This window comes from Megalobrama amblycephala, linkage group LG15 (genome assembly GCF_018812025.1).
Source record: "Megalobrama amblycephala isolate DHTTF-2021 linkage group LG15, ASM1881202v1, whole genome shotgun sequence".
Classification (NCBI taxonomy): Eukaryota; Metazoa; Chordata; class Actinopteri; order Cypriniformes; family Xenocyprididae; genus Megalobrama; species Megalobrama amblycephala.
This window is the reverse complement of record NC_063058.1, coordinates 13,006,159-13,019,167: the sequence shown is the minus strand read 5'-3', so window position 1 is coordinate 13,019,167 and position 13,009 is coordinate 13,006,159. Positions and strand designations below refer to the sequence as shown.

Here is a 13,009-nt window from a genome sequence, read left to right as displayed (position 1 = left end):
ATAGTAATAAAGTTTAATATTTGTTCTGCTTATGATGGTAGATATTTCAAAGCATAGTAAGAGGACCATGGAAAGAGATTTCCTAATCTCAACAAAACCAGAAAGCCTCCTGGGAACTACTGCATATTCCGTGCTCCATCATTTTGGATATCCATGTAGCATGCTTTTTTGTCCCCTTAGGGTTTTTGTTTTTATGATATTTATTTATCTTTAGAGAAACACATCTGCTTGACTGACTGGATCAGTGGCAAAATCATGTCACACGGCTGCTGAAAAGATTCCAAACATTTCTAAGAGCTCTCCTGAGGTGTGATGGGCAGTCAGTCTTCCTCACTGTGATTAATTAGCCCGGCAAGCACGTGTGAAGTGATCAGTGCCTGCCGATGTGGGCTCTAATGATATAACCCAGAACACTCAGATGTTGATAAGACTCAATCTGACTAGACACATGCTTAGTTATTTTTGCCCACTGTATAAATGACCAATCACAGTCACACAGCTGACCACCCTCAGAGCTCTCAGTTGCTATAGCTAGCACTACTTTAAATATCCTCAAACATCCATATTCATCAGTATGCTTACTTTTTGTCATCAAATAACAGCATTACTGCTATATTTGTCATTTTTTTTACTGATTTTGTATAAACATTTGCATAATCATTACAATTTAATTTATTGTCAATTATTATGGCAACTTTATAGTAAATTTACAAAGATGTTCTATGCATCTTGGCGTTTCCATCCAGTGTTTTTTATGCGATAGCCCAAAATGCGTATAAAAATTGGTGGATCTGGCCTCATGTTTAGTATTTCGTATTGTAATTGTTGTTAGAATCAGATGTAAAAATGTTGCAATAAGTCACACATACAGTACAATGGAATAGCTGAGTCCAGATGTCGACATTTACTGCATTTTTTTTATTATTATTTTTATGTCAACTTTACTACTGTCGTCTTCGTTATCTTAACTGTTAGCTACTGTTTTGTGACATATCTCAGGTCAAGTTAACATATTAATACAATTACTAAATGGATTAAAGACCCCTGACCTCCCGAACAGCTGTTTTTAGGTGCAGCTAAAGTTAGCCATGTGCCAAAATTTACGGTCCACATCTGGACTCAGCAGTTCCATTGTTTCTGTGTGTGTGGGCAGAACGGGCCAAAAACAGGTTGGATGTATTGCAACATTTCTGGCCTTTTTATGTGTTATTCTGTTTTAATCTTGAATGACTATCATCTGAAAGGCCATTTTATTTCAGCAGGAAATGACTAAAATGCTGACCAAGGCCGTTATGAATGAAGAGCTTGTTTTTGAAGCAGGTGGCCTCCATTGAATGTGAACGGCCACTTAGACTTCAGAGAATCAGGCCTCTGGGCCCATAAAGGAGAGAGACCTCGGCATTTAACACGCTCGGATACACACGCAGGAACAACTGACACGCGTTAGACCAAACACATCTTTATTTCCAGACCAATTATCCATCAGGAATGCACTCAATACCGACACCGCTGCTGTTACTGAGAGAGTGGAATGGGCTTCTTCAAGAAAAAGACTTGAACAAGAATTTCAGTAAATACACCCAAATAAAGAAGTCTGTTGGTCTAGTTCTTAAAATTGATTTTCACCTCAGTTGTACTGAAATAGCATCCCTGTCTTTCTTTCTCTATGGTCACACTTTTCTCCCAGAAGTGGTGATCTAAGGCAAACAAGGGAAGGAGATTCTTTGTGTGTGAGTGTGTTGGGATGGGCTGTGGGAAAGGCAGGCGGGTGTTCAGACGAGGCGTGCACTCATGGGAGATTTCTCGCTTGTACTGCCAGTTTCTAAACTTAAAGCAACTCGACTAGCCGTGCTCTCATGGTGCAAGAGCGAAAATTATGTGTGAAGTGCTAAGAATACTTGGAAATAGAGTAGATCGGATGCTTAACTAATGTCAATCATTCATAGCATGAAATACTGAATAAACATTAGTGTGACACCTAATCTGTATGGTGCAATTTGCTTTTTAAGCCAAACTTGGAGAACTCTTACACATAAGAATGAGTCCATACAGTTTGATGGCAACAGAAAATGAATGCTTAATGGTTTATCTTTTTTTATTACTATTATTATTTACTGTGCTTTGGTTTGCTTAGAATTAAAACAGTTACTTACATGTGCATTACTGTTGAGTACATATCGTAAAAGTCTGTTTGCAAAGCCTGCACCAAAATTGCGACTGATTCACCAAAGAATCCAAGGTGAAATGTTCCGAATACAAATAAATAATGCTCAAATGAGACATTCACCTTGTTGAAAATAAATAAACATATTCCTAGCATTAGGATTTTTTGAAAGGTAATGTTATTCTTAGTCCTGTATCGCCCTTCTCTCCTTGTCATCTCAAACTAACACGCCAGTGGGTGGAGCTAACGTTGCAATGATGAAGTAGGCGTTGATTTTCTTCTGCAGAGGTGGCCTAGATAGGCATTACATAGATAGGCGTAGATAGGCATATTCCACAATAAGTTGTAATCTGGGCTTGGTTACAATAAAAGCTGTTTTTGGACTAACAAGGAAGTTTTCACCGAGCCGACGGTCGGCTGTCGGGCAGTTTTTGTTCATCGGCCGACTAAGTTTTCTCAGTGTGTTCCGCATCGTCGGCTGAAGTTGGTCCTTGTCGGCTTTTTTCAGCCGATTCGACATGTTGAATCGACGTTGGATCTCGTCGGTCAGTTGGGCCATCTGATCATTCTGATTGTCTACTGCCACCTGCTGGTACGGAAAGGCATTTCTTCTTAAGCAGGTGCAGAACAGACGTGCTACTTGGCCGTCGGGTGTCAATCGTCGGTTTGGTGTGTCAGGGCAACTTTAGACCCAGACGCTGCCGACCTGAGCCAACCCCGCAGTCTACTTTCGTCGCCACTAGTTCGTCAGCATCGGCTTGGTGTGTTCTGGGCTTTATACTATGATGAAACTTATTTCTCAATTCCTGAACCCTTTAAAATGTTCCCATTCTACTGACATTTGTCATGACATCCGCTTCAAACATTACAATGCTCATGATAACTTTTATTAACTCTATAATAAGTAAATCTATACTACATCCAATAGTATCAGTGCAGACAAGTCAATAATATTGCCGAATATTAAGTTTCCCCAATGAAGCAAGCCAAATAGTGACAGTGGCAAGGAACCCAAACTCCATTTATAACAGAAATGGAGGAAAAAAAAAAAAAAAAAAAAAACTTGGGAGAAACCAGGCTCAGTTGGGGGACCAGACCTCCTTCTATAAACCATTACAGAAAGAATATCCTAAAATTGAAATTTAAACATTTTTCAAAATATTATAAAATATTATAAAATTTGTGCCTGTCTAACTAGACACCAGCTCCTTCTGATGAAACCTATAAATGGAAATACATCATAGGCATGTGAAATGACACCCTTTATGACCCTTGTAAGTAAACGGTAACCGGATTGCAGCGCAGTAGAGAGCGTTCAGTGTAGTTGCAGGCATGTGTGCTTATTGTAAAGCCGATTCCATTGTAAAGAACGGCCAGCATCAGCAAATACTCCAGGCTTTGTCCTGCCCTATATACAGAGAACCAGACTCACACACAGCCGCTTTACCCACTGCAACTGGACAAATTTGTTGTGGGTTTGATTTTCACAGAGGGGTTTAGAATGCTATTTGATGAAACCTAAAGCTTCTCATAAACAGCGGTTTCTCATGCTGCATCCTGCCACATCTTATGTTTGTGGATGGAGACGCGCATGTGTTTGCAACTCATCTAAATTTGTGCATACTCATATTATGCTTGCGATCTGATCCATAATGTAGCTAAAATCATAAGCAAATTGGAACCACAAAACAATCCTGAAATGGGAAGTACAGTAATCATTTACTCACATGTGCGTTCTCTCTGACTTCCCTGAAATCCTGGCCCACAATTAATTGGACAGTCATGGAGAACTAACCAAGCAATATATTTTTATACCTAGCCATATGTTTTATATTTACAGTCATGTACCACAGGAGAGGAAATCAGGCCCTCTTGAAATCTCTGCATTCTGTCAGCCATGTTTAGTGGTGCATCTCTTACACTCCTCTCTCTTATTCTTAGTATTGTTCCATACAAAACTCTGGTGTATAAAGGCCGGGTATGCTTCATTTTCCGCGTTCCACTCCGTCAGACGTCGTGTCCACACAGCTCTTAAAGTATACTCAACCGCAGATGAGCTCGGATGGACGAGTTCAACACATGCGCAATACAATTGCTTTCCTATACTTTACAAGACATCAGAGGGCAACACTGAGTCATGTCATTTACAGGACATTTGCTCGGAAGGATAGAAGAAGAAAAGTGGTGGATCCGCCATTGCATGCACAGTTTAGAACAAGAACCAAAACAAAAACGATTGAGAATGATATGCTGCCTTGTTTACCGTTCTTGTTGTTTGTTTTGTATCGCTTTTTCTGCACTCTTCTTCGACTAAAACTGAGTATTGGCACCTAGTGGACTCTTCTGTCTCAAAATTCATCTCACTGTTGTAAGCGCGCCATCCACGTGAATACAAAAATAGGGCTGCACACATACCGTTTGTGTGGACGTCTGTGGACCCTCCTGATGACGAAAATTACATCACACAAGTAGTGCGTGGACCACCCTGGAACGCGGATGGCCGAAGTATACTTTGGGCATAACTCGTCTCACATTATTTGTTATACTAATAATGATACCTCAATGATACATGTAGCTTGTTGACAAGAGGTGTGTTATTACGTTTCTAAGTGAATGGACATAGAATATTTAGCCTGGAGGACAATAAATCACTGGGAACACACTAGCAACCACACAAAGCATTTTACAATGCAAACACTACATTAGCAAACAGAAAGAAATGACCTAGAATTCACCCCAAACACCTTAGCAAATATGTACTGTACTAAGCAATCCCCCAAAACACCTTAGCAACCACTCACACACCATCAAAACATGTAGAAATGTTGTAGCAACCACTTAAGCCCAAAGTATACTTCGGTTTATAAGCGAACTGACAATTTCATTGTCAGTTTTTATTGCACACATACTGTACAAGAACAGCCTGGTTTTTCTAACTGTGCTTACTCTTTACACTCAGCTTGCACATATGCCTTTATTTTGTTGCACTGATTAGTTGGTCCACAAGGTGGCAACACTGCCTGAGGCTGTTGTTTCACAGTCAAAAAAGAAAAGGTTGAGGCGAAACTAGGGTTGTCAAGTCTATTGTCTATGTACAACATGTTTTTGAAGCGTTGATCATTGTAGCCAATCGCAGACATATCTGTTGAGCTCGTGAACTAAATAACCAATCAGAGGTGTTTAAGAATCCGTTCAACAGTGCTCAAAATGCTAGGGGGAAATGCTGGTATTGTCACATTTTTAAAATGTCACTACACTAGACGGTACAATAACAAACTACTGGAGATGCTTCAACAACAGATGTTTAAAAAAAACACATTTTGTCAGTCTAAAGAGAATTGGCGGGGACACTGAATAAAGATCAAACTTTCTAGCGCGCATATGTCGAGCGCCTGTGTTCTTGCATGCTATCAAGCCCAGAACACACCAAACCAACGCCAACGAAAGCAGACTGCGGGGTTGGCTCACGTTGGCAGCGTCTGGGTCCAAAGTTGCCCTGACACACCAAACCGATGCTCGACAGCCGACGGCCAAGTAGCACGTCTGTTCTGCACCTGCGTAAGAAGAAATGCCTTTCCGTACCAGCAGGTGGCAGTAACTGAACAGACAATCAGAATGATCAGATGGCCCAATGACCGATGAGCTCTGAAGTCGATTCAACATGTCGAATCGGCCGAAAAAAAGCAGACGAGAACCAACTTCAGCCAACGGTGCGAACAAAAGACCGTCGGCTTGGTGTGTTCCGGGCTTTATTCTTTGCGTTCAGCTGTACGCTAAGCTTTTGTGTCAAAACTGAAATATAGGCTACTTTAGCTTTACTATAAAGCAGTAACCACTCAGTAACCACTTTAGCATCATCAGAACACCCAATCAACCACCCAGAAAAAAAACCTTTACAACTAGAGATAACACCATAGAAACCACCTAGCTACACCTTGGAAATACCCAGAAGCATTTAGCATTTTGCTAAGGTGGTATCTTTGGAAACATATATTTAGGTTCTCATGTATGTAAAAAGGGTTATTTCCCTCTGTGTATCTGATATCATGTCACATTTGTTGTTGGTACTCAGCCACCCTGAAGTTGTAAATGTACAGTAGTAAACGTAAATCACAGACACCATTATGAGAGTGTTTACTATAAACAAACATTTAGCTTTGTCTACTGGAATTTATGATCCCCGTGTCTGTGAGTAGTCTGAGGAGTCATTCCCATAGTACTTTACTGTTACCACACTGTGGTATTATAAATAGGCTGTATTCATGAAACCTGGAACCACCCTCATCTGTAAATGTCTTGAATCTTTGGCAGAACCAGAAACAATTGGCATATCTTGAATCTGGCCCTGTGGGTATGATGGAAAGGGACTTATAAGCATTCTGGACGTATCCTTTATAGGGTTAGTTCACCCAAAAATGAAATTTCTGTCATTAATTACTCTTCCTCATGTCGTTCCACACCCATAAGACATTTGTTCATCTTCGGAACACAAATTAAGATATTTTTTGATGAAATCCGAGATTTCATCGTGAAGCGAAGCAACTGATGCCGTAGGTCAGACGATGAAGTCAGTATTACAAATGTAGTACATCTGGATTGCATTCATAATACATATGCACATACTAATTAGAACATACGTTTTAATGGTTGTGAAGTGTGTACTTCATCAAATTTAGTAACTACTCATACAGTATGCAATTTCAGTACTTTAACGATAAATAATTTGCCCCGTTCACTTCCCTTGTAACAGCCTCATTGTAATGGAAAGGAGGGACAAGAAGAAACTAATGTTTGTTTGTTATGCCACAATTCATGTCAATTGAGCTTAACTTGTACTGAACCCAGAGTATTCATATAAAGTTCACAGATGGGATTGAGATCCATCTTTCCTGTGAAGCTCCATCCATAAATCAGAAACAGGACTAACAATATTGCTTTGTTTTTGCTTCTCTGGTAGGGTTCCTTGCTTGTTTCCTTTTCCTTGGCAGGGCTCTCACCCCTGAAGGCCAAAGCAAAGTTTTGTCCAGAACTACAAAGAACTAGTGAGAAACTTAACTGCACAAGTTTCCCCTTCCTTGATCGCTCTGTTTTTCCTGATCCCTCCATATGGACAGGAAGTCACTACTGGAGACAACTCAACTAAATCAACCAATGATGGCTCAGCAAAACACAAATTTAAAGAAGGAAACTGTAGCATGAAGCTGTGATTGTCTCATAAACCAAACTCTGAGTCCAAAACATCCCTACAAGACTGGAAATAAAAAGAGGTGGAAGGAGCCGAGCAGATTGTGTTATGTAACTGTAACCATTTTTTTTTTTTTAAATCTGACATAAGTCATTGCTTTAATAAAGCCATCATGGTCTTATGCAATTGTTTAATTAGGCAGGCGGTCAGATTAAAGTTTAGAACATGCTGCATTGCTCTGAGAACCTTGAGTCGATTCATTCTAGTCAGATTATAGTGGGAAAGTCCCATTAACTCATCAACACCGAACCACCAGGTTGTTCTAGAAAACAACACTGTTGACGTGATAGAAGATGTTTACAGAGGAAGTGACTGTCCTGACCTTGTGCAACCTTTGTTATCTAAACCAACACCTTGGAGACAAAAAGACACAGTTCTAGTCAGCACTGGTTGTCATTCTCATGATTTCTGGTCAAATACAACTCAGTGGAGAGAGTGATGTTTATTAGTAATGCTGTTTGGATTTAGTCATCAACTGTTTCACATTCCCAGAATAGAATCTACTGAGGTTTCAAATTCTTGCATTTGTTTGTGTGTTACTCCCTGAAGTATGTAAGCCTGTGTAAAAAGTGTCTTTAGAATTGAAATTTGTGGTTTACAAAGGTTATGGTGTGGCTGTGGATCATAATGCCACCTTTGTTTTTCAATCTCTCTTGTAACTGTAGTTTTGAAGGTGATAAATATTGCAAATTAAAAACTTATTTTGTGTAGAACAAGTTTCTTTTGCATCTAAATCTGAAAAAACACAGCAAGATCCATGTTTTTAAAGGGTTAGTTCACCCAAAAAGGAAAATTCTGTCATTTACTCGCCCTCAAGTTGTTCCAAACCTGTACGCAAAGGAATATATTTAGAAGTATGTTTGTAACCAAGCAGATCTCGGCCCCCATTGACTAACATAGTATTTTTTCCCCTACTATGGTAGTCAATGGGGGGCGAGATCTGATTGGTTACAAACATTCTTCCAAATATCTTCCGAACAAAGACATTTATACAGGTTTGGAACAACTAGAGGGTGAGTAAATGATGACAAAATTTAAATTTTTGGGTGAACTATCCCTTTAAATTCAAATTTAGTTTAATTATTTGCCCACAAGTGACAATTTCTTTTATTTTGTCTAGGAGATTTATTTTAGTCCTCAAACAAAACTCCTTATTTGTACATGGTTCTCCTTGTGGCGAGTCGAAGTACTACAGGTATTTGTAAATATAAGCAATTATTGTCGTTCGTCATTCTCAAGTAAAGGATTTTGATGTTAACTGGTGTTCTTTTATTTGTTAATGACATTAATTAGGCGGCGTTTACGTTAATTAGGCGGAGCTTTGAAACAATTCATCTGAAACCAGTTTCAGCAACTTTTGCGATTTATAGATTTCACTCATTTGAGAAATGATCATAAGATCAAATGTAGGGTAGCATAGCATTGGCAATGGTTCTATGATCAACTTAGGCTTACAATGCTTTTGAGAAACGCAGCCTAGGATGGTTGCTACACATTTTATAAATGAGGCCCAAGATTGCTCAAATTCCTATTGAAACAAATGAGTTTTGCCCGAAAGATTACTCCAAGCAACAGTAAATGTAACCGCATTTTAAGTTCATTTACATTTACAATTTGTCTAACTGGTTTCCTTTCTTTGTATTCCAGGTGTTCTGTCACTTCCAGCTCATTTCAGTCCGTACACAGAGGGATGTCAGACGGGATTGGAGAGCAGAGAGGATGCGTACGCTGAACTGGAGCTGCGGACACTCGAGCAGGCCTTACTGGCTACATGTGTGGGCAGCATCTCAGAACTGAGTGAGTGTCTTGACTTCCTTCCTGTCTGTCTGCTATGTCTGATAATCTTTCTTTTATCTGTTTCTCTCTCTACTGTCCATTATGTCCATTATGAAACATATTGAATCATTTACAACTCAGAAAGGTCACATTTAAGCTATAGCTTATGAGAAGGTTATACAGGCTGGAATCTTTCAGTATGTAATTATATATATATATATATATATATATATATATATATATATATATATATATATATATATATAGTGCATCAAGAAAAATAAATGGGCAAATTGCAATTGGAATACAAGTATATAATATGAATATATGCATATTATAGTTATATGCATAAAGAATACATGAAAATAAATAGAAAAATCCAAACTAAAATTATTAAAATTTTATATATTTATGTATTATATGTATATTATTTTACATATCAAATTATATATAAACAGGCTATAAGTTTGATATTGCGTTAATACAACAGTTCGACTGTCCGCTGATGAAAGCAATATCTTTGTCCTTTAAAAGTTAAGAGGATTTCCCACATCGCTAAAACAACTTCCTTGTTCTGACTCACTCATAAAGAGTGGCATAATAATGTAACTTTAACTGATACTATTGATGGACCTTTCTCAATATTAATATAATATTTATTGAACAATATTTAAATTAACAACAATAGCCATTTTAAAGGACGAAAACACAAGCAAACAATAAAAAACACAATCAAATAAATAAAAAATACAAGCAAACAATTCAATCAAACAAACAAAAGTAGCACTCTAGTATAGGATTTAAGTTAAATATAGCCTATATATAAATTTATGAAACTTACTTTTCCCTTTAACCCAAATCATTTAGCTTTGGAACAAGTAATAGATTAATAAGTCTAAAGATTTGCCCGGTTGATATATTAATTATATCTCATTTTACCACTAAATGAATTATATCTCGTTTAACCACTATCTACATAAGAGCCAGTGGCAAATTCCCAAAGGACTGGCCAAGATGAAGCTGTTCTCAGTGGGTACACGAGCACTGAACGGCCGCTGACAGCCTGGAGTTTGCATTTGGGAAAGTGTCAAAACAAATTGTAAATTGTGTTTATATAAGAGTCACATATTTGAAGTCTAAATAACCACATTCTCAACTAAAAACTCTTAAAACTACATTTTGTGACATAACAACAGTAGTCTTTTTTTTTTAAAAATGGCAGTCAGCGCAATATAAAAATGGTGAAACCGCACCAGTGCTGATACAGGGAGAATATCGGACTGCTCTTAGCCAGTCAGATTCGAGAACCAGAAAGAACTATTGTGTATATACTGTATATTCCATGTATATATTTACATTCCTTGAGGTTAATGTCTCTACATGTCATAGTGCTTGCATTGACACTAAACAGAGTCAAGACTGTAGCAAACTATCATATAGAGGCACAATTGCTTGGTGTTATCCCTGCAAACACAACATGGAAAAGGAGATAAAGTGGACGCTGTTTATCTTTCTGGCCTGATTAGCCTATTATTTTATGCTCTGGATAAACACCTCCATGTTGTTCCTATTGAGCAGGGATGTTTGCTTTCTAAAAAGAATGTTCAGTGACGGAAATAAAGAAAACAACCGACAAAAGTAGGCTGGAAGTCAACTGAAAGTCTTTTGGTGCCTTGCGTATCTGTTATTCTAGATAATTCCTGCAGGATGTTATGGCGTTAATAGACACACTCCTGTAAGGATTCAATGAAGATGAACCATTTTACCAGTCTCTCCTGACTCATCTGCACTGAAATGAAGCATGTCTGTCTCAACACGGTTCCCTTGATAAAAGCAACATCTGGTCTGGGATTTGTCTGTTTTGGATTGTATACAAGTGGAAAGCTGAACAAATGTAAAGTACAAAGATTACAGTACCTTATTCAGCAGAGTCTGACTGTCGGTTCATTGTGCAGTGTTTTGGTTCCTTCCTCACACAAGTTTACATTTGAAAATGGGATATTTCCCTTGCAGTGAAGGAGTTCTTTGTTGACATGGGCTGTCTTTCTCTGAGCTGTTTTACCTGTGTTTACCCATCATGCCACAGGCCCAGAGGTGGCAGGGTTAGTGGCTTACTGATGGAAGGCACAAATTTCCTACTGCAAAAGCCCAAACACTTCGCTGCTTGTCTCCCACAGTACAAGGGTACGTTCATGCAGACCAAGCATTCAGTTGGGCATTAGCAATCGCACACAAACTCAATGAATTCATTGAGATCTCTTTTTGTGCACTGCCTGCGAGGTTGGCACCTCCCCATGAGCTCTCATGTAGGTTTGATCCAGCTGTACCCAGGGGATGCAGCGGAGAGTGGGGCATCTGTACGTCCTCAGCTGCCATGAAACCCTGGACGCACATGGGGCATCTACACAACCAAAAATGTAGGGTTTAGGCCCACAAAACAAATCTGGGATGTAAAAATTTTGATGTTGTTTGTGGCCAATTGGTTGAAAGGGGAGAGCCTTAACCCCTTATTTACACTGCACACGTCTGTGGCGCATTACGGCTCAGACGAGGTTTAGCTCCATCCTCCACGCGGTGCCAACTCACACCAGGAGCTTTTTTGAAGCAAAGCAACTGAATTAGCGAGACCACAAGATTTGCCTGTCCGACGTTGTTTTTCTTCATTTTTCGTTATTTTTTTTTCTTGATTTTGTCCAGTTTGTGTTTATTGTTGTGTTTATTTGTATGTCCTACTTTGTTGTGCTGTAGCCTACAGATAAAGTTAATACACTTAAAAGTCCAGTTTTTAACAAGTACAAAAGATTTGTAGCGCCACAGACGTGTGCAGTGTAAATAAGGGGTAAGGCCCTGATATACTTCAAGTAAAATCAAAGAACGAACGGATGTGACATAATTTTAAACAAAAGCAGGCCAAAACAAAGTTTGTTTAAATTTTGTTTCGGAAGTTTGAAACAGCTTGCCAAAGCAAACTTTTCAGAAAAGTTTGCTCCGGCCGGTAAATTACCATTGGTCTGTGGTGATGATGTAATAGGTAGGTGTGGCTCTGAGGCTCCGCCTTCTTTGACATGGAAATCTTCTGAAAATGTCTTCTGTTCAGTTCGTCAAGATAAGATGCGAGTAGAAACATGAACGCACTAGAAAGCTGCTTCAGAGTAGAAATTGAAGTTGCAATTCTAATTAAAAGTGACACTATTTTTTTATGTTTAATGCTGTAAAGCTGCTTGCTTTAAAGCAATCTATTGTAGTGTCGTCAAAAGTACCGACTTAGGTACTTAAATTTTTTTTAAATGTGACGCTTTGAATGCTTTTGAGCAGATTCGTAAACACCTCTAATTGGCCACTGTGTTCACACACTCAACAGATATATCTGTGATTGGCTACAATGATGCTTCAAAACATATTATACATAAATGATGCTCTTCACTGAGCGCTTACACGGATGCATACAGCGGACTGGTCTGCTGATAGATGCCTGCTTTCAAACACTCCCTCTCCCGCTTTCAAAACGCTTTTTAGCACTTCGGTGTGCTTTTGAATGCTCCCGTGCATTGATAATTGTAGTCAATCATAGACATATCTGTTGAGCACATGAACACAATGGCCAATCAGAGGTGTTTACGAATCCACTCAACAGTGCTCAAAGCGCCACATTTTTAAAATTTCAGACTTGGTACCGAAGTCGGTACTTTTGACACTAATCTATTGTATAAAGTTCTATATAAATAAACACGACCTGACGTGACTAGAGTGCCGAACTTCTTACCGCTAGGCAAACAACAAAAATGATCTTTGCTGTGAGTATACCAGGGCCTTTAAAATGCAAC

General features: G+C 38.9%; 1 protein-coding gene across 3 annotated transcripts in view; it reads left to right on the top strand.

The window, feature by feature from the left end:
* The window catches only part of abtb2b (ankyrin repeat and BTB (POZ) domain containing 2b), a 72,379-nt gene that overhangs the window by 34,443 nt on the left and 24,927 nt on the right, over positions 1–13,009 (top strand). For all 3 annotated transcript variants that reach the window (XM_048158019.1, XM_048158018.1, XM_048158017.1), the window contains one exon: positions 9,057–9,206. Coding sequence is in view for 1 of the 3 variants with exons in the window: in XM_048158017.1 (XP_048013974.1) it covers positions 9,057–9,206 (150 nt within the window). In the remaining 2 variants the exon portion in view is untranslated. The remainder of the gene's footprint in view (positions 1–9,056; positions 9,207–13,009) is intronic.